This window comes from Chiloscyllium punctatum, chromosome 38 (genome assembly GCF_047496795.1).
Source record: "Chiloscyllium punctatum isolate Juve2018m chromosome 38, sChiPun1.3, whole genome shotgun sequence".
Lineage (NCBI taxonomy): Eukaryota > Metazoa > Chordata > Chondrichthyes > Orectolobiformes > Hemiscylliidae > Chiloscyllium > Chiloscyllium punctatum.
This window is the reverse complement of record NC_092776.1, coordinates 9,731,394-9,758,355: the sequence shown is the minus strand read 5'-3', so window position 1 is coordinate 9,758,355 and position 26,962 is coordinate 9,731,394. Positions and strand designations below refer to the sequence as shown.

General features: G+C 43.3%; 1 protein-coding gene across 5 annotated transcripts in view; it reads left to right on the top strand.

Moving 5' to 3' along the window:
* Window positions 1-26,962, top strand: part of LOC140463330 (CREB3 regulatory factor-like) — a 158,441-nt gene that overhangs the window by 10,188 nt on the left and 121,291 nt on the right. For 3 of the 5 annotated variants that reach the window (XM_072557133.1, XM_072557130.1, XM_072557136.1), the window contains exon 2: window positions 1,541-1,614. In XM_072557133.1, coding sequence (XP_072413234.1) covers window positions 1,612-1,614 — 3 coding nt within the window. In that variant the 5' untranslated portion in view covers window positions 1,541-1,611. Of the gene's footprint in view, window positions 1-475; window positions 690-1,540; window positions 1,615-26,962 lie in introns of all 5 variants that reach the window. The other 2 variants (XM_072557134.1, XM_072557131.1) reach the window with 1 other exon arrangement.

Sequence of the window (26,962 nt, the reverse complement as noted above, 5' to 3'; positions counted from 1 at the left end):
CTTATTTTGCCAATCGCCTTAAGTGTACACAATCTTGTTCTCAGTTCTTTTTAATGGGAACAATTTCTCCCAATCTTACTCTGTCCAGCCTCCTCCTAACTGGACCAGTCCATCAGATCTCTACCAAATAACACCCTTTTAAAATACTTTCTGAAAGCCTTTGCTGTACTTAGCTCATAAATAATCAAAATACCGGGTGCTTAACTTTAGGTTTAAAATTGAACTTTGTTCTATAAACAATGAAACAGAGTGCCCCCGCTGTATCCTTTTTGTATATTGGAGATTAAAATGTTCTTTCTTAAACAGTGAAGTGACCTTATATTTTGGGTTTTCGATAACACTCAAAACTCATCAGGGAAATGTTTTCTTTTTAAAAAGTTCGGTTTTACTTCAAGGCGATTTAGACAGTAGTTTATCTTTTGGATTTGAAAGCTGCCAGAAAAGGTTTGAAGTTGTTATTTATTTGCCTCCGAAGGGAAGCGGCTGGGGAGATTCCCGTTTGTGGACCGTCCCCGAACGGTTTCTTTTCGAGTGAGACCGCTTTGTGACTCCGGGTGGGCCTGAGACCGGCCACTGGCTTTGACAGGGACCCGACCAGCAGTGTCTGAGAGCGGGCGCTGCCGCTCACTTGGTACCCCACTTTAACCCGAGCCTGCAAGAGCTGAGCCAATATCCCGACAACTCGGCAGGTGACTGAAAGCAGCTTCAAGTCTTTTTTTTCCCCCCCCTCTCTCTCCTGTTACTCGCTTGCTCCTTTCTTTGCTTATTTTCTTTCTCTCTCTGTCTTAATATCTCTCTCTCCCCCTTCACTCTTTCTCTCTTTCCCCCCCCCTCACTCTCTCTCCCCTTCACTCTTTCTCTCGCTGCCTTAATATCTCTCTTCCCCCCCTTCACTCTTTTTCTCTCTCTCTCTCCCTTCACTCTTTTTCTCTCTCTCCCTTCACTCTTTCTCTCTCCCCCTTCACTCGTCTTCTCCCTCCCTCTTTCTCCCCTCTTCACTCGTCTTCTCCCTCCCTCTCTCTCTCTACCCCCTTTCACTCGTCTTCTCCCTCCCTCTCTCTCTCTACCCCCTTTCACTCGTCTTCTCCCTCCCTCTCTCTCTCTACCCCCTTTCACTCGTCTTCTCCCTCCCTCTCTTTCCCCCCCTTCACTCTTTCTCTCTTCTCTTTCCCCCCCCCCCCCCCACTTCGCTCTTCCTCTCGCTGTCTTAATCTCTCTTCTTTCTCTCTCTCTCTCTCTCTCTCTCCCCTTTTCCACTTTTTTTCTCTCTCTCCCTCCCTTCCTTGCTCCATGGAGAGGAGAAACAGCCATTCCCCCCCCCCCCCCCCCGGTGCTTTCTCTCTGTGTGTCAGTGACCCTAGAGTTAAAACCAGGCATCGATAAATGAAGAAACCGGCTGCAATCTAAGAAAGCAAGGGAAACTAATGAAGTTTACTTCATCTTCAAATTTAAAGGCGAAACAGATATTATGGAACGGGGGTGAGGGGGCGATTGTTTGATACTTGTAACATCTGACACTGGTATCTCTTGTCTATGACAGCATCAGCATTAAGAAGATACAGTAATTTTCAGTACAATGTGGGGGAGGCTCAGAACTAAGCTGCCAAGATAATGGTAAGTAGATTATTGGTGACCAGTATCTTTTATTTTTTGATTTTAAATATCCATTTATGTGTTGTTGATTGTTACATTAAGCATTTTCTGATGTTAGTCTATTTGTCCTTTTAAACTCAACTAATTGATACGACAGAAAGGAAAGAACAGGCTAAAGTTCAATGCTCCTGACGTTTTAGTTCTTTTCAGTGCCTGCATATTTCTGTGGGTATTGTTGGACAATGCAGAATTTTAATTTTATTTAGTGCTGAGTCAAAACCTTCCATTCAATGATGTCCCTTCAGACAAGCTTTAGCAGAGCTGATGGTGCAAATCCACAATGCCTACATTGTGCAGTTTACTGTCTGATGTCTGCATTAATTCAAATAATCTAATATTTAATTCCTTCGGTATCAGATTGCCCCTTTTGCTCTGCTATTTTACACCTCATTTAGATTGTTGGACAAGATCATTTTAGTGGAAAAAATGTTTTTGAATTCCTATTTGTTGATTCTATGTTCGAGTAGCTGTTTGGTTGAACAGAACTTGCCGAAAAGGGCATCTATTTTGTTAAAGTATTTTGTTTTGCACACAAGACAAGAGGCATGGACAAAAATGTGTCGTTTTGTCTATTTTTTCCCTTTTTGGATCTGAGGGGCAGAGGTTAAGGCAAATAATATTTATGCTTTCCCTCGCTTTCTCAACTCCTCTCTCCTCTTCTTCCTTTACTGTGATGTACAGGATAAGTTACAGGATTTGAACCTTACTCAGAATGGATGAGCTGTAGAGAAATACTAAATACTTTATATGGAGCTAAACATGATCTAGTAGCAGGGGGCTATACTTAAGTGGAAGGAAGATAATGTGTATGAAAAAGAGATGTAAGGGTCTTTATTATACAGTAGATTAAAATTATTGCAACAATGTCTGATGCCAGTGAGTAAAGTAAATTAAATGTTGAGATGTGTTAAAAGGTCAATAGTAATGAGGTGGTTGTGCCATTTTATAAATTGTTATTACAGTGGCACTTGGAATACTGTGTATAGTCCTGGCTGTCACTGTACAGTAAAGATATTTGCGGTTATTGAAATGATCCAGAAGTCTGCATCCAAAATGATTTGAGGGGATGGTAGGGTTGGAATACAGGCAGTGATTATATAAATTGGGCTTCTTTTCATTTAGAAAAGAGAAGATTATGAGCTGAGTCATTTGACGATTTTCAGATTTCAAAATGGCAAGATAATGGTGAGCACGTCTGAATTTGAAATAGCTAGCCAGAGAATGGGAGGGGAAAATAGGAAAATGTATCTGTTCAGGATCTAGAATGTTCTACATGCAAGGATGATGGAATCAAAGCCTCCAAATGAAAACAAACCCAAATTATATAATCGCTGTTTGTGTTCCAACCTTACCATCCCATCAAATTGTTTTGGAGACAAATAATTTGCAAGGTTCTGTGGTGGGGGTGAAGCTGGAAACTAAAGTATGAATATGTTGAATAACTTTTTCAAAGAGCTGGAATGAGCAGGGCTAACAATTAGCCAGGTGCTGAGAGATTCTAGGTTTCAAAACTATTTTAAATGGAGTGGCAGTAGGAGAGGTCGTCGCCAACATTTGAAGAAATTATTAATTCAAAATGAATTTATAGAAATAACATCTCAGCGGTCAATCTATAGAACAGATTCCCTGAGGAGATAGGGAAAGTGGAAATTATTGATTCATTCAATAGCAAATTAGATTTTAATTCAGAAAGTATCATTGTGGAAGACACTAGAAGAGGAACTTGTGGGTGTGATGCACAGTGAGTGCAACAATGAATGGGTGACTTGTGTACAATGGTTGTGTAACTCTCAACTATTGGAGGTTGACCTCCCCTCATTGTCTAGGTCTGTTGTTGACTTGGATAGAAGTTATAAGCATTGCCGTTATTGATGTATGAGTTTGCCTACTAGGATGGTAACAGGTGTACTGGATGGATGTTGCCCTTTCTTTGATCTAAAAGTTCCTCATCTTTACAATGCTTTACATCTAACAATGCCAGCAATATCTGGGACGCAAGCACGAAGGCTAAATGGTTGCATTGTCAAAGATTGTGCCAGCAAAAGGACTTGACATGTATTCATATGAGTCCTTCACCTGGACATACCAGGAAACTGATGGGATTAGGAAATATAGTAGCCAGGAGGATTAATTTTAGATTACTCCAGCAAAGTGCTGGCATTGATATGGCCTCCTATATAAGTGGTTTAGGATGATAGGCTTTTGTATGTATTTTTGTTAGTGAGTAGATTATATGCCAAACCTGGTGAAAGTGAGGACTGCAGATGCTGGAGATCAGAGTCAAGAATGTGGTGCTGGAGAAGCACAGCAGGTCAGGCAGCATTCGAGGAGCAGGAGAATCAACATTTCGGGCAAAAGCCCTTCATCAGGAATGTCAAACCAGCCACAGCCTTCTCTCTAGTATTGACTCAGTCTGTCTTCAGAGAGTTGGAAAGGGTACATGTGCACACAGAACCTATCCAGATCAACCCAGCGCACAAAGAATTGGGTATCGAGTAGTTCAAAGCAAATGCCCAAATCACTGAAATGAGGGACTGACACTATTAAACATTGGAAAATATCTAATGTCAACCGAAATATATAACACCTGGATAACAGGTAACATTGTGTAAATACCTAGTGAAGCCTTTTGGTTCTTGATGTTTTTCGTTACTGACCCACTGTAAATTTGAAACAATGAGTTATTAATTGCACCTACAGGGATTTCACACTCTCCTTGGTTTGGTGCAAGTACAGGTCGATGAAGGTGGTAGATTTGGAAATGTTAGTTTACAGCTCCTTTCGAGGTTCAGGTGAGGCTGCTTGCCTGCATTCCCTGTGGATGGTCACTGATTTAGCCTGGAGAAAGGAGAGGAGACTGTGGAAATGGACAAAAAAGCATACCAGCTCAGAGTAAAAGGTTACTGAACCTGAAGAATATGGGAGTGGGACAGTTGTTACACGGAAGCTCTCACATACCGAATTCTGAAGCGAATGCTTCTGTACCTGCCCTCGAGTTTGTTTTTTTTTTGTTTCAATCCCAACACTCAAAGCATGAGATTAATATGGTGACTTTTTGTGTGGGCACTTGCAGCATTTCAGTTTCTTGCCAATTTTGATGTTTTCGCAACTGGTAAGGCATTAAGTATTTTAGATACGGCATAGTATCATGATTATTAATAATACTATAAAGAAGGATCTCATTGACGCTGAACCGGATATGTGTGTTTTGTTTTTAAGAGAAACCCAGTTAGTTCAAATCTGGACCACTTGATCGTTATTGGCATTTAAACTCTTGCAGGCAGCAGTAGCATTGGGAATTGATTTGTATTCTGCTCTGATCTCACTTTGGCTTGCTTTCTTTCTCTGCTGCCATATTGCACAGTGACTATAAAGTGAGGAAGTGGAAGCTATATACTATGCATAGGTTTGTGTGACCACATAAGTTGGTTTTGTTTTGGAGGAAACTGCTGCTTACTACTTGTTTATGACTGGTTTCTGTCACATGGTTTTATCAAGATGTAGGGTTTGTTTTGATCTGTGAGCAGGATATAAATTGTGCTTGTAAATCATGACTTGTGCTTACTCAGCCTGTGCATTTTTGCGCTCCTATTTTGAGGAAACGTTTGCCATTCCCACATCCTCTGCAGCTATTCTGAAGGTAATGAATCTTCATTGAATCACAGCTTTTGCTTATCCAGAGGATTAGTATCCAGGGGCTCTTCGACCATCTTACTGGAGGTGTTGTCCAGGTCTAGACTTGATCAGGCCAACCACCTACAAGCATGTACATCTCGGGCTGGTCTCACTCGTAACCTGGCCGTTCCCTCTTGCCATTCATTCTGCCCCTACTTTTGGAACGAAATGTAGCTAAGATTGTAACCATTATAGTGTCAGTGAGTTTTGAGAAGATTTGCAGCTCAGGTTGAGGTTCTGGATGTAGGTTTGCTCACTGAGCTGGAAGGTTTGGTTTCATTATAGTGTCTATTGCAGGGGAAGCTCAGCAGAATCTGGGCATTATGGCTTGACTCATTCTTTACTCAGCTGCACGCAATGCATTTGCTCCAAGACATGAACTGAGTACTGAACACATTTTGAACTCTTGGTGTTTTTTAATACAGTCAGTGGTCCTGTGAAGTGCCTTGGGATTTTTATACTACATTAAATGTATTATTAGGGCGGCACAGTGACTCAGTAGTTAGCACTGCGCCAGGGACCCGCATTCAATTCCCACCTTGGGCAATTGTCTGTGTGGAGTTTGCACACTCTCCCCACGTCTGTTTGGGTTTCCTCCGGGTGCTCCGGTTTCCTCTCACAGTCCAAAGATATGCAGGTTAGGTGAATTGGCCATGCTAAATTTGCCCATAATTTTAGGTGGATTAGTCAGGGGTAAATATAGGGGGTGGGTTTCTCTTTGGAGGGTCGGTGTGGACTTGTTGGGCCGAAGGGCCTGTTTCCACACTGTAGGTAATCTAATATAAATGGATGTTGTTGCAGTGGTTTCTAATGAAATCATTAAGATTGTTGTTTTCTATAAATTCGTTTCTTTTTAAAGTTCTTGAGATTTGATTCAAGAAAGGACAAAAAATCAATAATTGATCCTAGATCAATTGTTGATTTTTTTTTTTTAAAATTTGAGATTGAGAGATTTATTTTTGTTCATCAAAGGCACTAAAGCATTTGGAGTTAGCCCATTGATCAACCATGAATTTAAGTCAAATGTTAAGGGGAAATATACAGATAGGATTGACTGTCAGGACCTTTTTCCCAGAGTTGAAATGTCTAATACTAGAAGTGCATTTTAGGTGAGAGGGGAAAAATTCAAAGGCAATGTGAGGGGCAAATCTTTTTTGTACACAGAATGGTAGGAGTCTAGAATGCACTGGCAGGGATATGATAGGAATGTTTAAGGGACTTTTAGATAGGCACATGAATAAGCAAAGAATGGAGGGATTAGGGACCATGGGCGGGCAGAAGGGATTAGTTTAACTTTGGTGTCATGTTCGGCACCACATCGTGGGCTGAAGGGCCTGTTGCTGCACTATGCTCGTTTATGTTCTGAATTCTAGAGTGGCCTTGAGCGGCTGAATGGCCTCCTCCGATTCCTACATAAGCCTATTTTCATTTCTGTGCAGATTTGGCCTATTTCAATGTGTTTGAACCGCTAGGTTTCTTCTTCTTGCAGTTCACCCCCATTTTCTGATGAATGACAAAACATTCAAGCAAGGAGTACATTTTATTGTCAGCGCTGCTTATAAAAGGCTCAGAGGTCTGGGGGAGAAACAGAAAATGCTGGAAGTACATAGCAGCTCCACCATCATCTGAAGGACTAAAAGGCTGTTCAATGTTTTGGATAAAAAGGCTTTGGAAGAGGGTCTCCATCAGCTAATTACTTTTCTAATCTCAGAAGCTGGATGTGCTAATGAGCATTCCCAGCATTTTTTTTTTAATTTTAAAAGGCAGGCACTCCGTGTCAAATCCTCACTTTGTCAAATCCCCACTTTCTGTGTATCTGTATGTTTGTGGATGTATAAGTGACCAGACTTCAGCATTTAAACATATGATTAGGATCTAGTTGACTGGTAGCACTGAAGGCGATGGATTTTTGTCACTGCACTTGAACACCATTTGTGAATAAATCTAGCCAGTGTGAAACTTTTTTACCCTATGTGTAGACTTTTTTTGTCCTGGTCCAGGCAGCTCCCCAGACAGTTGGAGGAACAGCAAGCTGCCAGTCATTGGGAAAACGCTTGCAGCAGTTTGCCACTTGGGATGTGAAACTGCTTAACAATAAACATGCGCAATTTTTGCATTTATCCTCTAGTTTAATAGACATAAAGAATTCAGGAGGACCCGTATAGATTTTCGTCTTGTCAACTGACTGCTGTGTGTGGAGGGATTTCTTTAAACTCTCTAACAGGGTCTTTATAATGAAGTGAAATGAGTTAAGAATTTCACATATGTTGATTGGCAGAGCATCAAAATGCATTGGTTGCTGTAGTAAATGGGGCGAGGGCAGGAAATCGGAATTGAAAGTTATCACATCAGCCATGATCTCAATGGATAGTAGAGCAGACTCAGAGTTGAATCGTCTGCTTCTGCTCCAGTGTTGTATGGTCTTATGTTATGTTGTATCGATAGGGGAAAATAAGCTCCAGTAGTGACCAATTTGGTTCACTATTGATGGTTCCTCTTCCACTGTGTAGAATCAGAAGAACGACTGGTGGTCCTCCATGAAGGATACAGGTTTTCAGTCATCCTTGACCATCCCAGAGATTATTTGCCATCTGAAGCCCCCTAAATGACTTGCATGCAAATATGATTATTTTGGGCTCTTCTCTATTGTAGTTCATCTCTAAAGGAAGATGAAGCAAAGCAGATAAAATTTCCAAATTAGAATATGGTGTGGGTAAAGGTGAATATGCAATCATCTGTTTGATCCAAAATCCAAAATACAGGAATCTATGGAGACCTTAAATGTGAATATATTTAAGAAACTAGATTTCTAGAGGCTGATAGTGTCAAGAAACATGGAGAGAAAGAGGCAGTATGGTGTTCCGCTAGAGATCAGCCATGATAATTTTGATTGGTAAATTGGGGTCGATGGACCAAATGGCCTACCAGGCTCCTATTTTCTCTGTTTGTATTTTCAATGTTAAACCCATTGTGTGCATTTAATTGCATGAACTTGTACTTCAAATCTGCAATCTGAGGTTCATATTCTTTTAGAAACAAGTAAGTCAGCTTTTGTTCAAAGTCTGTTCCACATACCAACTACACTGCTGTAGAGACAATATCTTCAGCTTGCTCCAGGCTCATAACTCCATTCCCCTCTGTTCAATAATGTGTTTACATCTCTCAGCATTTTGGGCACCACTCTGCCTATATTTTAGGAACAGAAAAAGAGTAGCCAGTGAAGCAGCTTGTCAGATGTTACTGTTATATACTGACATGATATTAAGGTCCTATTATGTTGAGTGAGGGAGGATTATCATGCAGGACGTTGAGAGAACTGCCTCTTCCATTTGAATAATACCAAGGGATCTTTTAATGTCTACCTAAATCACAAGAATAGACTTGGTTTAACATCTCATCTAAAGACGATCACTCTTTACTGGAGCTTATTTTCCTGCTCCTCGGATGCTGCCTGAACTGCTGTGCTTTTCCAGCACCACTCTAATCTAGAATCTGGCTATGCCAGAGTCAGTTAAGAGCTAAGCACATTACTGTGGGTAATAGGGCAGACCAGATTTCTTTTCCTAAAGGGTATTAGTGAACCAGGTGGATTGTCATCAAGGTGGACATTAGTTATTTGGTCATTAATAGGCCTGCTTGTTTTTTTTCAGATTCTTATTGAATTCAAATTTGAAAGTAGGATTAGGTGATCAGAGTTTTGTCTGAATCCACGTTGCCATAACCTCTTTGTTCCTTGCAAGAGATCCAGTAGGGTTGCGGAAAATATTCTTTCCAAATATGATGTTGTATTAACCGGCATGTGTTTGTTTATGTTGGATTTGTTAATTGTGTTAGACCAGCTGGCTGCTGGGTAGCTCCCATGTACTGACAGCGCTCTTGCAAATGTTAGGGAGGGGCAGCCATATTCTGAAACATTCCCTTTGGGATTCTGGGGGGTGTCCAACTCCTTCAGTGTTCCAAATAATAACTTGGAGCTTCTTGCATTTTACGAGTGGGGGGGGGGGGTGCAGTTGGGAGATTTTCTGTTGCAAGTGGGAAAATTGGGAAAGAAGGATGTGCAGGATTGATGATATGTTTCAAGGTGGAGGATTTTGTGACTATTTAAAACAGCTTGTGTGACGATAGAGATTTAAAGTGTCAGTGAAAGTGTAGTCTGTGCAGTGAGAGGAGGGAGAATGATTAACAACAATTATTTTCACATGCTGGAAGTACAGTTTGAGGGATTTGAAAATGTAACTCATTAAATGAAGATTCTTTCTTTGATTCATTGAGCTAGTGGTGCTAATCCCGGACAGTCCTTGTGCATGAGACAATACGGGATTAGCTACAGTGTACGAAAGGGAAAATGAGGAATGGAGAAATGGTGTTTTTGAAGTGAAAGGGGAGCCTTTAGATTTAACAATCATGGTTTCAGCTGCTCAGAATCAAGATGGAGATGGAAGTTTGAGCGAGCAATGGACACTCACTACAAATTTTACAGAATCCCTCCTTTTCCTTTTACTGTATTTGACCCAAAGTGATGGAACAAATAAAGGCGTATGTGAGAACAAAAACAAAGTTAAGATCTCAAGTTGCAAGTAATTCTGACTTGCATCGTTTTTGTCTGATGTATGACAAGCATGTGGTAAAAGTCTTCGCGTCAGAGGTGGTTGTGCATTCACTGTATTCACTGCAAGTTTATTGAGGGATAGTACATAGATGATGGCAAAGCAGGATGGAGCCCTGGCACACAACAGAGATCACCATCAACCACAGAAGGGGAAACAGGAGCAGCAATGACTGCGCAGGTAGTGGTAAAGTCTAGGGAGGTTGATCAGGACAAAGAGAAAGCTACGCCAGCCGCTGTACAAGTTGATCAAGCGTCGGAATTGGGGTTGCAGTGGGTGTGTGGTTGGGTTAACAGAACACTCCTGTCACTGTGGGTTTGCACATATTCTTTATTTCCGACCAACTCTACAACGTATTGTTAATGATCTGGAACACTACATGATTGGAAAGAGCTGTTTTCGACCTCCTCTCTTGCTATTGATTAATTGTTTAACTTTCTGTTGCCCCTGTTGGATGCTTTTTTCTCATCACTGTCAGTCTATCCCATGTAATAGAGTCATGATATGCCTGCTGTTTATATGCTACAGCACTGAAATAAACATTGATCCTATTGAGCTTGTACCAGGTTAATCTCTGCATGCGTCACCTGGTCTAATCTTATGCTCCTGTTTACATCTCCTAACTTTTCAATGTCTCTTTTTAACTCCCTTTTTTGTTTTACATACCAATAGGTATGTAAAATGCCTCCTAAACTCAATCTGTGCCCTGAATGTTCTACTGCAAATAAGTTGGGACACCAGAGGTGATTGAGCTTTGGACAAATTGTTGGCTCTGGACTTTACCACTTTGTGTTATCTCTCAGCGTCTGATATGCTTTCAAAGGACGGAGCACTTCTCATTATTTGATTGTGCCAGGTGATCAAGGGAGTGCTTCTCTTAGTTGATATCAAAACTCCTCAGTGAAATTTCACTTCAGAGTGTCCTCTTGATGCTCGCTTTGACTGTCACGGAGCCCAGGCTGATCAGGGAAGTGGTGATTAGTCAGGCATTCTGGCTAAAGGGTCTGTTGATCTCATTTGTAATCAGTATGGTATGAAGGCTTGGCATGGGTGAGTAACTCACTTTCTGCTATTTTGTTCTGCTCAGCATCTTCAAAAGTTTCTGAAAGCAGCTAAATTAAAAATGGTTGAGCTTTGTGTCCTGTGTGTAGAGCAAAGTGGGTAGGATTGTTGTTCTGGAAAATTTCAGTTTGGTGGACAGATTTGTTTTCTCCTCAATCCCAGACTGATGTTCAAAGTCTTCCAAAAGCTTTGGAAGTTGTTGCCCACCATCAGTACAGACAGTTGGGGAGATGTTCCACTGAGATATGTGAATTAATCTGTTGCTGACAGGTTCATGACAAGAACCTAAACCTTGAGCTGGAGGTCAGGCTTTCCTGGAATGTTCTGGTACAGTGCTGCTGTTTGCTTCATGCTGGTTGCAAGGGTGCTGATTATTGCTTCTGGCGGAGAACAAATCCATCCTGTGTTGCAGTGTGATCATGAACCATCTTGTTCAAGAACTTGGCTGTTGCCTGATGTCATCTCCAATCGAGCAGCTCCTCTTCCATTCGAAATGCAATACAGGGTCACCACTATGGAAGGCATTGGCGAACACGTATGCTGAAGAGGATTGGTGCTTCAACACAGCCCTGTGGAACATCGTGAATGACTGAGGATGGGTAAGAACACTCCCCTTCATCCAGGATATGCATGCGTTGTTTTCTTGGAACTCTCGAATCATTGAGATTAATGTCTCCAATATCTTCCAAAGGCTATCATAGCTGACTCTGTGAAGGGACTCGATCAGGCCAATAAATATGGTGGAAAGCTTCCTTCTGTGACATTTAGTGCAACATCTTGAGCAGGATCTAGTGCCAGAGAATTGACTAGGACACTTGCAAAGGCTTACTGTATGTTCCTTCATAAATACTTGAGGCAATTTTTAGTCTTTTAAAAATGCTGCATAAATGCACGTCATTTTCTCTTTTAAAATTTAAATAGGCAAAGCCTATTAAAATAAATTTAAATGAAGCTCTTACATGGAAATCATTGGTATAGGTAACCCAAGATCATCCACCAGTGGATTTTTCTCTATCTCAGCATATTATTTGATGGAAAACTTTTTGATTTGGTGTGGTGATCGCGGTTTTTCATTGGACCAAATGGATTTGATATGTGGAAAAAAAAATAATCTGGGGCCACAGAGTCATGTCTCAGTGTGCTCGCTGGAAAATGAAGCTGCCAGCACATTACAATGGATTAACTGAAATAGCACTCAAGCCCTTGTAACTTATTCATGCTCTCAGCCCTGAGCGATCACATTTCGTTCAGGTCAGTATGACCCAAAGCTGAACAGGATCCCACAGGATTAATGCTCTCGCACACCACCTGCAGTGGAGTTTGAAGCTGAATGCTATGCACAAAGCAATCATTGGGAGTATGACCTTGGAGATATCTAGGTGATATTCCTTGTTGGACTGCACTCTGCACGGGAGATGCAATAATTTGAAGTGCACTGGGACAGTGTGGAATCTGATGTTCCTGGTGCCAGTGTTGGCACTGGCGTAATTAAGGTGCAACCACTGTTTTCCCAGTGCCAGTGGTGGTAACTAGATGACACTTGTCGGGCAATAACAGCAAGTTCTGGATGCTGCCATTGACAGACATGTTGGCAACCTGGCATATTATGCTTTTGGGGGTCTGTCCCATGCCAGCCAATAATGGGTACTTTTTAAACTGTGGATCTGCAGAGATTACCTCTCTGTTCCCTCACACATTCACATCATCATCCATGAAGGCTCAGTAAGAGTACAAAATTCAGGACCTTGGAACTTTTTTTATTACTCTTGGGTCATGGCATCACCGACTCAACCAACACTCCACCTTTAGCTGTGTGTTGAGAAGGTGGTAAGCTGCCTTCTTGAACTGCTGTGGATATACCCACAATGCCTTAAGAGAGGGAATTCCAAGGTTTTGACCCAGCAGCAGTGAAGGATTTATGGGTCAATAGAACATAGAACATAGAACATAGAACATTACAGCGCAGTACAGGCCCTTCGGCCCTCGATGTTGCGCCGATCAAAGCACCCCTAACCTACACTAAGCCACTATCCTGCATATACCTATCCAATGCCAGCTTAAATACCCATAAAGAGGGAGAGTCCACTACTGCTACTGGCAGGGCATTCCATGAACTTACGACTCGCTGAGTGAAGAACCTACCCCTAACATCAGTCCTATATCTACCCCCCCCTTAATTTAAAGCTATGCCCCCTTGTAATAGCTGACTCCATACGTGGAAAAAGGTTCTCACTGTCAACCCGATCTAACCCCCTAATCATGTACACCTCTATCAAGTCACCCCTAAACCTTCTTTTCTCCAATGAAAACAACCCCAAGTGCCTCAGCCTTTCCTCATAGGATTTTCCTACCATACCAGGCAACATCCTGGTAAACTTCCTCTGCACCCGTTCCAGTGCCTCCACATCCTTCCTATAGTATGGCGACCAAAACTGCACACAATATTCCAGATGCGGCCGCACCAGAGTCTTCTACAACTGCAGCATGACCTCAGGACTCCAGAACTCAATTCCTCTACCAATAAAAGCCAGTACGCCATATGCCTTCTTCACTGCACTATTTACCTGGGTGGCAACTTTCAGAGATCTGTGTACATGGACACCAAGATCCCTCTGCTCTTCCACACTACCAAGTAGTCTACCATTAGCCCAGTAATCCATCTTTTTATTACTCTTACCAAAGTGAATCACTTCACACTTAGCTACATTGAACTCCATTTGCCACCTTTCTGCCCAGCTCTGCAGCTTCTCTATATCCCACTGTAACCTGCCATACCCTTCCTCACTGTCTACAACTCCTCCGACTTTCGTATCATCCGCAAACTTGCTCACCCAACCTTCTAACCCTTCCTCCAGGTCATTTATAAAAATGACAAACAGCAATGGTCCCAAAACAGATCCTTGCGGAACACCGCTAGTGACGGCACTCCAAGATGAACCTTTGCCATCAACTACTACCCTCTGTCTTCTTCCAGAGAGCCAATTCCTAATCCAAACCTCCAACTCACCTTCAATGCCATATCTCTGTATTTTCTGCAGTAGCCTACCATGGGGGACCTTATCAAACGCCTTACTAAAATCCATATATACCACATCTACCGCTTTCCCCTCATCTACCTCCTTAGTCACCTTCTCAAAGAATTCAATAAGGTTTGTGAGGCACGACCTGCCCTTCACAAAACCATGCTGACTATCCTTGATCACATCATTCTTATCCAGATGTGCATAAATCCTATCCCTTACAATTCTCTCTAAGACTTTGCCCACAACAGAAGTGAGACTCACTGGCCTATAGTTACTAGGATTATCCCTACTCCCCTTCTTGAACAAGGGAACCACGTTTGCTAGCCTCCAGTCCTCTGGCACTACTCCTGTCGACAAAGAGGACACAAAAATCAAGGCCAATGGCTCTGCAATCTCCTCCCTTGCTTCCTAGAGAATCCTAGGATAAATACCATCAGGCCCAGGGGACTTATCTATTTTCACCCTTGCCAGAATTTCCAACACCTCTTCTCTACATATCTCAAAGCCATCCATTCTACTTATTCGTGCCTCAGTATTTATATCGACAACAATGTCCTGTTCCTGAGTGAATACTGACGAAAAGTATTCATTCAGCGCCTCCCCAATCTCTTCAGCCTCCACACGCAACTTCCCATTACTATCCTTGATTGGACCTATTCCTTCCCTAGTCATTCTTTTATTCCTAACATACCTATAGAAAGCCTTAGGGTTTTCCCTAATCCTACCAACTAAGGACCTTTCATGTCCCCTCCTTGCTGCTCTTAGCTCTCTCTTCAGGTCCTTCCGGGCTACCTTATAACTCTCAATTGCCCCTATTGAACCTTCACGCCTCATCTTTACAAAGGCCGCCCTCTTCCGTTTAACAAGGGATTCCAACTCCTTATTAAACCACGGCTCCCTCACACGACCCTTTCCTCCCTGCCTGATAGGTACGTACTTATCAAGGACACTCAATAGTTGCTCCTTGAACAAGTTCCACATATCAATTACGCTCTTGCCTTGGAATCTACTTTTCCAATCCACACATCCTAAGTCATGCCTCAACGCATCATGATTTCCCTGCCCCCAGCTATAACTCTTGCCCTGTAGTACACACTTATCCCTCTCCATCACGAGAGTAAAAATCACCGAATTGTGGTCACTGTCCCCAAAGTGCTCACCTACCTCTAGTTCTAATACCTGGCCTGGTTCGTTACCCAGAACCAAATCCAGTATGGCCTCACCTCTTGTAGGCTTATCTACATATTGTGTCAGGAAACTCTCCTGCACACATTGCACAAACACTGACCCATCTAACGAACTTGAGCTATAGCTTTCCCAATCAATATCAGGAAAGTTAAAGTCTCCCATAACAATCACCCTATTACTGTCGCTCTTCTCCTGAATCATCTTCACAATCCTTTCTTCAACGATTCTAGGACTATTAGGAGGCCTGTAAAAGACTCCTAACAGGGTGACCTCACCTCTCCTATTCCTAACCTCCACCCAAACTACCTCAGATGGCAAATCTTCGTCCATCTTCCTTTCCACCGCTGTAATACTATCTTTGACAAGCAAAGCCACACCCCCCCCTCTTTTGCCCCCACCTCTGACCCTACTAAAACATTTAAACCCTGGAACCTGCAACAGCCAATCCTGTCCCTGATCTAGCCATGTCTCCGTAATAGCCACAACATCGAAGTCCCAGGTACCAACCCACGCTGCGAGTTCAATAAATTTCTTCTCCTCTCCAATTTGCTCTATCGCCAGTCTACAATTTTACAATTTTGTTGAAATCAAATCCACAGTTTTTTGTCTGCTGGAACTTGAGCCCATGTCCTCTGCTGTATTGTAACTCCCAGGTTAGTGAATCCACAGTAACTCTGAATGCAACTGCCAATCATTATAACATCACAATTATCTCAACTGCAGTAAAAGGAAAAGCAATCCAAGTGGCATTGAATCATAGTCTGTGTTTGGGTCCGTGCAGGAAGTATTCTGGTGTGAAGCCTTTTGCCTTTTTTCAAGAAAATAAATTGATTTACTTTTAAACATTTCTCTCGCTCGCGCAGGCGTGCATGAACAAGAAAGGGGGAGATGGAATTCGACATACTTATACCTTTTATGTGGCACCAAATGTTATAGGATCACCTTCTCTAAGTGACCCTCTTTGTTCCAGTGGTGAACCTCGAGGTCCAGGCTAAGGTGCACTGCTTGGAGCCACTTACTGATTTTTTTAGTGACTTAAGGAATCAAAGAAGTGTGAGAGAAGTGACTTCTGTGACGTCCTGTTTGCAAATAGGAGAAATGGGACTTTCCAGGCTGCCCACAATATTGTGAGTAAGAGAAATCTGAAACATTGAACTGCTACGTCCTTGGGAAGGGGAAGCCCAAGGGATAATTTGAAAGGAATATTTTTGGTTTTCTGAGGGGCAGGAGGAATGTACAGTTCTCGACCACAGAAAGCGGTTCCAGTCAAGACATAGAAAGTTTTCAAGAAGGAGTTGGATGTAGTTCTTTGGGTTAAAGGGATCAAAGGGTATGGGGGGGAAAAGGAGGAACAGGGGACTGAGTAGGATGATGAGCCGTGATTGTACTGAATGGTGAAAAAGCTCAAGGGCTGAATGGCCTATTCCTATCTTCCTTGCAATCCAGCTGAGGGGATTTTATTTTGTGTTTTTGTTGTTTTGTGCGTGAAATTCAGATAAGGGGTGTGTTGAGAGTGACCAGCTTAAGAGAATTTTCATTTCAGTGCTGGAATGAGCTTAGAGTCATAGAAATGTATCGCATGGAAACAGACCATTCGGTCCAACCCGTCCATGTTGACCAGATATCCCAACCCAATCTAGTCCCACCTGCCAGTACCCGGCCCATATCCCTCCAAATCCTTCCTATTCAGATACCCATCCAAATGCCTCTTAAATATTGCAATTGTACCAGCCTCCACCACTTCCTCTGGCAGCTCATTCCATACACATACCACCCTCTGCGTGAAAAAGTTGCCTCTTAGGTCTCTTTTATATCTTTCCCCTCTCACCCTAAACCTATGCCCTCTAGTTCTGGACTCCCTGACCCCAGGGAAAAGACTTTGCCTACTTATCCTATCCATGTCCCCTCATAATTTTGTAAACCTCTACAAGGTCACCCCTCAGCCTCCGACGCTCCAGGGAAAACAGCCCCAGACTGTTCAGCCTCTCCCTGTAGCTCAGATCCTCCAACCCTAGCAATATCCTTGTAAATATTTTCTGAATCCTTTCAAGTTTCACAACATCTTTCTGATAGGGAGGAGACCAGAATTGCATGCAATATTCCAACAGTGGCCTAACCAATGTCCTATACAGCCGCAACATGACCTCCCAACTCCTGTACTTAATGCTCTGACCAATAAAGGAAAGCATACCAAACGCCGCCTTCACTATCCTATCTACCTGCGACTCCACTTTCAAGGAGCGATGAACCTGCACTCCAAGGTCTCTTTGTTCAGCAACACTCCCTTGGACCTTACCATTAAGTGTATAAGTGCTGCTAAGATTTGCTTTCCCAAAATGCAGCACCTCTCATTTATCTGAATTAAACTCCATCTGCCACTTCTCAGCCCATTGGCCCATCGGGTCCAGATCCTGTTGTAATCTGAGGTAACCCTCTTCGCTGTCCACTACACCTCTAATTTTGGTGTCATCTGCAAACTTACTAACTGTACCTCTTATGCTCACATCCAAATCATTTATGTAAATGTCAAAAAGTAGAGGTCCCAGCACCGATCCTTGTGGCACTCTACTGGTCGGAGGCCTCCAGTCTGAAAAACAACCCTCCACCACCACCCTCTGTCTTCTACCTTTTGAGCTAGTTCTGTATTCAAATGGCTAGTTCTCCCTGTATTCCATGAGATCTAACCTTGCTAATCAGTCTCCCATGGGGAACCTTGTCGAACGCCTTACTGAAGTCCATGTAGATCACATCTACTGCTCTGCCGTCATCAATCTTCTTTGTTACTTCTTCAAAAAACTCAATCAAGTTTGTGAGACATGGTTTCCCATGCACAAAGCCATGTTGACTATCCCTAATCAGTCCTTGCCTTTCCAAATACATGTACATCCTGTCTCTCAGAATTCCCTCCAACAACTTGCCCACCGCCGAGGTCAGGCTCACTGGTCTATAATTCCCTGGCTTGTCTTTACCGCCCTTCTTAAACAGTGGCACCACGTTTGCCAACCTCCAGTCTTCCGGCATCACACCTGTGACTATCGATGATATAAATATCTCAGCAAGAGGCCCAGCAGTCACATCTCTAGCTTCCCACAGAGTTCTCAGGTACACCTGATCAGGTCTTGGGGATTTATCCACCTTTAACTGTTTCAAGACATCCAGCACTTCCTCCTCTGTAATCTGGACATTTTGCAAGATGTCACCATCTATTTCCCTACAGTCTATATCTTCCATATCCTTTTCCACAGTAAATACTGAGGCAAAATATTCATTTAGTATCTCCCCCATTTTTTGTGGCTGTGGAACAGGAACCAGTGACGGTGCTGAAAGCAAGGAACAGAAAATTAGAGTCAGGGTTGTTGGATTTCAAAATGACGTCAAGCTTAACAGTGCAGAAACGGATTCAGTTGGTCTAACCGGTCTGTGCTGGTGGTTTAATCTCCTCCGTGCACACCACCTCCTATTTTAGATCATCTCACTTTATCAGCGTATCCTTCTCCCTGACCTATTTATCTGTCCTGCCCTTAAATGTATCAACGCTGTTCATCTTGACTAGTCCCTTGAGGGCGTTCCACATTCTCACCACTCTAGTTTCTCCTGAATTTCTTGCTGGATTTATTGGTAATTCCCTTGCATTTATGACCTCTAATTTTGGTCATTCATATGCCCCTTCATAATTTTAAATATCTCTAGGAAGTTACCCAGCAGTTTTCACTTTCTCTTTCTGTTTGACTGTTCACTTAGAATGTGTTGTGTTAATTTTGTGGAATGTTGGCTGAGCTGAGTAATGCGCCAATGCATACCATCTGGAACATTTGAGGAGAAATTGGATAAGGTTCATTGTACGGGGCAGGGGCATGAGGAGCAATCACAATGTAACCAAGTGTCATGATCCTGCAATGATCCCCCATCGAATGACAGCCCTGTAAATTCTGAGAGAAGCAAGGGAATTTTTTTAGAAACTTGTTGGGGCCGATGCAAAGATTAAAGAAAATGATTTTGGTGGAAATTCATCTCTAGGTGGATGCAGCACAAAATAAGTTCCTGAACATCACAATGATAGTGAAGCAGATTGTTCCTGGATAAAGTCGAGAATGGGGTGCTGGGAAAGCGCACCCAGGTCAGGCAGCATCTGAGGAGCAGGAGAATCAATGTTTCAGGCATAAACCTTTCATCAGGAAAGTGGGGGTGGGGAGGAAGTGTTTACGTGGACTATCTCGGACACCTCCCTTCCCTTCCTAGACCTCTTCACCTCCATTTCCAGTGACCAACTCAATACTGACATCTTCTACAAACCCACAGCTGCCTGGACTGCACCTCCTCCCAACTTGCCTCCTGTAAAAACACTATCCGTTACTTCCAATTCCTTTGTCTCCGCCACATATGCTCCCAGGAGGACCAGTTCCACTCCAGGACATCCCAGATGGCCTCTTATTTCAAGGTCTGCAATTTCCCCTCGCACATGGTGGTTGATGCCCTCCAGCGCATCTCCTCCACTTCCCACACCTCTGCTCTTGAACTTCACACCTCCAACCACAACAAGGACAGAACCCCACTTGCCCTCACCTTCCACCCCACTAATCTCCAGATTAAGCATATTATCCTCTGCCATTTCCACCACCGACAATCGGACCCCACCACCAGACCATCCAGAACCTCATCACCTCAGGGGATCTTCCATCCACAGCCCTCATCTCCTTCCCACCCCCACCCCACACCTTATCCCAGATGCAACCCTCCAACTTGGCACCGCCCTCTTGAATTGTCCTACCTGTCCATCTTCGTCCCCATCTATCCACTGCACCCTCCCCTCTGACACCTATCATCACCACCACTCCCCACACCTACATTTACCTATTGCCTTCACAGCTACCTCACCCCCCCCCCATTTATCTCGCAACGCTCTTCTCACCCTCTCTACCCCCCCTCCTCCCCTCCCCCCCCACCCCCCCCCCTCACCATTCCTGATGAAGGGCTTTTGCCTGAAGCATCCTCCTTGGATGCTGCCTGACCTGCTGTGCTTTTCCAGCACCACACTCTCAACTCTGATTTCTAGCATCTGCAGTCCTCACTTTCCCCCTGTTCCAGGATAAACGCAGGAGGACATTCAGGAGAAGGTCAAATGCAAAGTGTGGAACATGCGACCAGAAGGAAGGGTTAGAAGTGAATAGCAAGGGGAAACTAGATAAGTACATGAGAGAGCAAGCAATTTCTGTTGATGGGCTGGGATGATACAAGGTCAGAGGAGATGTATGTGGAGCCAAAACCGTGGGAATGGACCAATTGGATTGAACGCACAGTACAGAAATAGGCCATTCTTATGGAGATGGCTGGGTTCACTCCCAACATAACAATCAACAAACTGAAGAGGGTTACAGAAAGTGCAAGAGAAACTCAGCAGGTCTGGCAGCATCTGTGAAAATAGAAACTGTTAATGTGTCTTGTTGATGAGCACAATTTCTGCTTCAATTTAATTTGCAACCCACCCCTCATCTTTATAGTCATTCTCACTTTTGCTGTTTTTATTGTCCATTGCTGGACATTCCAAATGCAATTTCAGTGAGTTCTGAAGAAGGTCACTGGACTGGAAACATTAACTCTGCTTTCTCTCCACGGTTGGTGCCAGCCCTGTTGAGTTTCTGTGTTTGTTTACAATTTCAGCAGCTTGTGAGGCCACCACAGAGGCCCCCAAGGGTTTGCTGTTGCCCCAATTTGTGGGAGGCGATATTAAGGTTAGAGTGGCAAGTTCCCTGAAGTAACAGTCGTTAGGTGACTTTACCTGTTCATTTTAGAAATATCGAAAATAGGAGCAGGAGTAGAAACAGTTAATGCTTAGAGTCCAGTTTGACTCCTTATCTTGAGTTCTGGAAAAGAGTCATATTGGACTCTAAATGTTAACTCTGTTTCTCTCTCCACAGATGCTGCCAGGCCTGCTGAGTTTCTCCAGCATCTGTGTTTGTTTCAGATCTCCAGCATCTGCAGGACTTTTGTGAGGCATTTGCTTACCAAAGAAAATGCTTTGTTTGTACCTCACTAGAAAACTCCTGAATCCCACCTCCACAGTCAATTGATATCTCTTGGCATTACCACGCAAAACGAGAAGTGTGATAGAACTGAGGAGAAAGGGTATCTTTTGCAAATAAGATGCAAAGTGAATATACTGTGAAATTGCCCAAATTCCCCTACGTTTGTAAGTTTGAAAAATAGTTACTGACAATTATTTAAATAAATTATAAAATGAAAGACTGACTGGTGAATATCATGTAAATGATTGAATATTTCATAATTCGCGCTGACAACACATGGGCTTTAATACAAAGCACAGATTACAGATGCCTTTTTATTCTGTAAATGAAAGACATGCATTTATTCAAAATATGTAAAAAAAGGGAAGAAAATTAACAAGTCCCATAATTGGCCCATAATATTATAAATGTGCAATCCTTCTATTAAAAAATTGTTTGCAATTGTGAATAGTGGTTGTTTGTTTTATTTGTATTGTCATGACGATTTGGTACCTGCTGCTGTCATGGTGATTTTTCAATAAACCAGTTATCTAGCTGCTTGGTACTGTAGGTGTATCTAATTAAATAAAACGAGATTTCAAAATTGCTCAGTTGAGAGACTCTACAGCTTGGGAGGGGGGTGGCTTGCTCAGCCAATGTCAGCCACATTGCTGTGGGTTTGGAGTCACAGGTAGGCCAGACTGGGTAAACATGGCAGATTTCCCTTCCTAAAGTGGATTGGATGGGTGTTTTCTGCAATTTGTTATTTATACAGCGGTCACTTAACAGATTAAACTGGACAGGAGCATGGAACTGCCATTAATTAGCAAGTCTGAATTGTATCCAGATAGCCAGAGTCTTGTGACAGGCTGTTGTGACTGTACCTCTGGGCCAGAAGGTGTGGGTTCATGTCTCTCTGTCTGTCCCTCCCTCTCTGTCTGTCTGTCCCTCCCTCTCTGTCTGTCTGTCCCTCCCTCTCTGTCTGTCTGTCTCTCCCTCTCTGTCTGTCACTCTCTCTGTCTGTCTCTGTCTGTCTTGTCTCTCTGTCACCCCCCCCCCCCCCCCCCTCTCTCTGTCTCTCTGCTCACTCTCTGTCACCCTCTCTATCTCTCTCTCCCCCACCTCTCGGTCGCTCTTCCCTCTCCTCTCTTCCCCCCTCTCTCACACCAAACCAAGTGTGTCCCAGCGTGAAAATTATCTTTAACCTGCAAGTGCTGCCCATTGTATATTTCGCTACAATTCAAGGGTTAAGGCTTTTCTCAACAATGTATCTTCATAGAACTGGAACTATTCCTGATTTGAAAAGGCAACAGCCAGATTAAACCAGATAGGTGCTGTCAGATAATGTGCATGTGAATAATTTATGTAACATATGGTGCCAAGCTGGGAGTGTACTGCAGAGGAGATACCTCAGGCACAACTGTGTCAGGAGGGTTATAGTTTTAACTTGATACTTTCAGATTAATGGTTAAATTCTAAGGGAAGCATGAGGGATCTCGATAACATTCCTCATGATCTATGCTTCCCTTAGCAGAGGGGACAATAACCAAGAGGTACAGTTTTAAGGCAAGGAGCACGGGGTTTAGAGGCGATTTGAAGAAATATATTTTCACCCAGAGGGTGGTTGGTCTCTGGAACTCACTGCCTGAAAGGGCAGTAGAGGCAGGAGCCCTTAACACATTTCAGAAGTAGTTAGAGGAGTACTCTAAATGCCACAGCGTACATGGCTACAGGCTAAGTGCAGGAAAATTTCTTCAGAATAGATGGATGCGTGATGATCGACACAGGCAGGATGGGCCAAATGGCCTTTCTCAGTCCTACAAAAACTGACTCCTATGACTCAATCCTGTGAACTGGAGAGATCCATTTTTTGTTAATTTTAAGAATGTTGTTATTTTTAACTTTGGATCCCTGCCTTATGACAGTTGCACAATAACTTGCGTTAACATAAGGAAATTTCCCAAGGCACTTTATAGGCAGAGACCCATGTTGACATTGAGCCATGTAAGGTGATAGGTCAAAGGAGCCAGTTCAAAAGAATGTCTGAAATGGTGCGAGGGGGATGTGAGGTAGAAGGGAGTTTTTAAAGTTTAGGGCCTACGCAACTGAAGGGATAGCTGCCAATTGTGAAAAACTTAACATTGGGAATGCATAAGAGGCTAGAAAGAGAGCAGAGCAGAGTAGAGATCTTGGGGAATTGTAGAGCTAAAGGAATTTAGAGATGCTTAACAGACTGATATGCATAAAATTCGGCAGCAGAAGACGTTCAGAGACTTACATAGGGTTTTATTGTAAATCTAGTTTAGCACAGGTATCAGTTTCCACCTTTTCCCTCCTAGCTCTTAAACGCAAAGTCCAACACACAGACAATCAACCACCTCTGGAGCTGATCAAGCAGGACCTGTGTTCCTAACCCCGAGCGAGACTGGGAGGGGTGAGGCCAGGGTGACTTGAACAGTTTTACATTGAGAATTTCAAAATTGACGCACCTCCTGACCAGCACCTTTGTATATCTCACAAAATTGATGGGTGCACGAGATTTGGCATGAGGAGAAGTTTTGAATGGGGTAACGTTTGTTGTTGATGAAGACTCAAAGATTTTCAGTGAATGTTTGTTTATCAGCATCTAAATGGGAGTTGAGATACATACCCCACCTCCGCCGCCGCCCCCCCCGCCCCATTCCCTGCTCCGTGTGAGTGCTGCACGGGCCTGTTGTGTCTGGCCACTTTGTGGAGAGGAGATTGGTGACCGATGGCAACGAAGCAACCTTGTATTGTTTTTAAACAAATTCACGTTGACTTAAATTAACAAGGGAAGAAAGTTGGGCAAATTTCAGTGTGGAAGTGCTACTTCCAGAATAGGGTTCCAGCTGTGCCCCAGCTGACTCTGTACCTCCAAGTGCCACACCAGGAGAATCAATGTAAATTGTCAATAAGGTGAGCCGGCTAGCCGATGAGAAGAGGGTTTAATAGCGGAGGCCATTCACAGACAGCTCTGAGTGTGCTCCAGTTTCCTCCTACAGCCCAGAGATGGGCAGGTTAGGGTGGATTGGCTATGGTAAACTGTCCAGTGTCCAGGTATGTGCAGGCTAGGTGGGTTAGCCATGAAGATTCTGTGATTCTGAAGGGGAGTACAGTCAGTCTGTAACATTGGACCCCTTCAGTTTGCACTCTCCTGCCCCATCATGGAGCATGCTCAGTGCATTGGTTGTACCACCAAGCTCGTTCCAAGGATTCTGAATCGCATGCCACATGTTTTCGTATTTGCACCTCTGCTTGAAAGTTTGAGGATCTCTAAACAAATTGAACAGGGGGACATTGAGGATGAGGGAATTTTAGAATTTAAACCAGGCCATTTAGGAAGGGCTTCACACACACACACAAAATAAGAAGTTGCTGGAAAATTTCAGCTGGTCTGGGAGCATCTGTGGAGAGAAATCAGAGTTAATGCTTTGATTCTGATAGTAACAAGGAAAAAGTTGCTTTTAATGCAGAGGATAGGGTGGTGGGAGGGGGTGTGTACCTGGAGCCCAAAGAGAAAGGAGAACAGTTGGACAGATAAAGCAGTGGATAATGATTTGTGTGGGAGAATGAATAGCTGCTAATGGGAAGTAATACTGAGTAGTGTGTTAGATTAGATTCCCAACAGCATGGAAACAGGCCTTTAGCTCAACAAGTCCACACTGACCCTCTGAAGAGTAACCCACCCAAACCCATTTCCCTACATTTACTCCTGACTGATGCACCTAACACAATGGGTAATTTAGCATGGCCAATTCACCTGACCTGCACATCTTTGGACTATGGGAAGAAACCAGAGCACCCAGAGGAAACCCACGCAGACATGAAGAGAATGTGCAAACTCCACACAGACAATTGCCAGAGGCTGGAATTGAACCTGTGTCCCTGGCACTGTGAGGCAGTAGTGCTAACCACTGAGTCACCGTGCTCCCCCCGGTTATTAGCAGTGTTCTAGCAGACCAAGTGATAACAAGGTCTGGTATATGGGGGGAGGCAGGGGTAAGCATGTGATAATAAATGGAGTTGAGTAGATTGACCACGATCGAAGTGAATGCTGAAGTGGGTTTCTGGCTTTGAATGGCAATCTTTGTTTCCTGTTTTTTAAGATTAAGATTAAGATTACATAGAGCTTCTGTTGACAGACACTATCAGGAACCTGGTTGTTGTCTTTGGTAAATTAGACCCAACTGAAGATTTTTAACTACTGAGTTCTTGGTTCAACAGGATTTGGAACTTCTCCCCAGATTTTTGTTTTCTCATTTGTTTGTGATGATGTGTGCACACGTCCTTAATTGCCCAGAGGGATTTAAGAGTCATAGAGATGTACAGCATGGAACCAGATCCTTCGGTCCAACCCGTCCACGCCAACCAGATATCCCAACCCAATCTAGTCCCACCTGCCAGCACCCGGCCCATATCCCTCCAAACCCTTCCTATTCATATACCCACCCAGATGCCTTTTAAATGTTGCAATTGTACCAGCCTCCACCAGATCCTCTAGCAGCTCATTTCATACACGTACCACGCTCTGTGTGAAAAAGTTGCCCCTTAGGTCTCTTTTATATCTTTCCCCCCTCAGCCTAAACCTATGCCCTCTGGCTCTGGACTCCCCCAACCCCAGGGAAAAGACTTTGCCTATTTACCCTATCCATGCCCTTATTAATTTGTAAACCTCTATAAGGTTACCTCTCAGCCTCCGATGCTCCAGGGAAAACAGCCCCAGTCTGTTCAGTCTCTCCCTATCGCTCAAATCCTCCAACCCTGGCAATATCCTTGTAACTCTTTTTCTGAACCTTTTCAAGTTTCACAACATCTTTCCAATAGGAAGGAGACCAGAATTGCACACAATATTCCAACAGTGGCCTAACCAATGTCTTGTACAGCCGCAATATGACCTCCCAACTCCTGTGCTCGGTACTCTGACCAATAAAGGAAAGCATACCAAATGCCTTCTTCACTATCCTATCTACCTGTGACTCCACTTTCAAGGAGTTATGAACCTCCACTCCAAGGTCTCTTTGTTCAGCAACACTCCCTTGGACCTTACCATTAAGTGTATAAGTCCTGCTAAGATTTGCTCTCCCAAAATGCAGCACCTCGGATTTATCTGAACTAAACTCCATCTGCCACTTCTCAGCCCATTGGCCCATCTGGTCCAGATCCTGTTGTAATCTGATCTTTGCTGTCCACTACACCTCTAATTTTGGTGTCATCTGTAAACTTACTAACTGTACCTCTTATGCTCACATCAAAATCATTTATGTAAATGCTGGTGTTGGACTGGGGTGTACAAAGTTAAAAATCACACAGCACCAGGTCATAGTCCAACAGGTTTATTTGGAGGCACTAGCTTTTGGAGCGCTGCTCCTTCATCAGGTGGTTGTGGCGTATAAGATCGTAAGACACAGAATTTATAGCAAATGTTTACAGTGTGATGTAACTGAAATTATATAGTGAAAAAGACCTGGATTGTTTGTTAAGTCTCTAATCTTTTAGAATGGACATGTTGGTTTCAGTTCTTTCATATGTAAATCACAGAACTTTTTAAAAAGGTTACATTCTCAAATGAACTTTTAACAATTTTGTCAGGTCAGCCCAGATAATGCATTTAAGGTGTGAGCTGCTCTGTGTGAGACTGTCTGTCTATGCCACAATGGTCAGACTGATTCTCATCTTATAAAGTGGGTTTACAGAATCTTACATGCAGTAAACTTTTGCTATAAATTCTGTG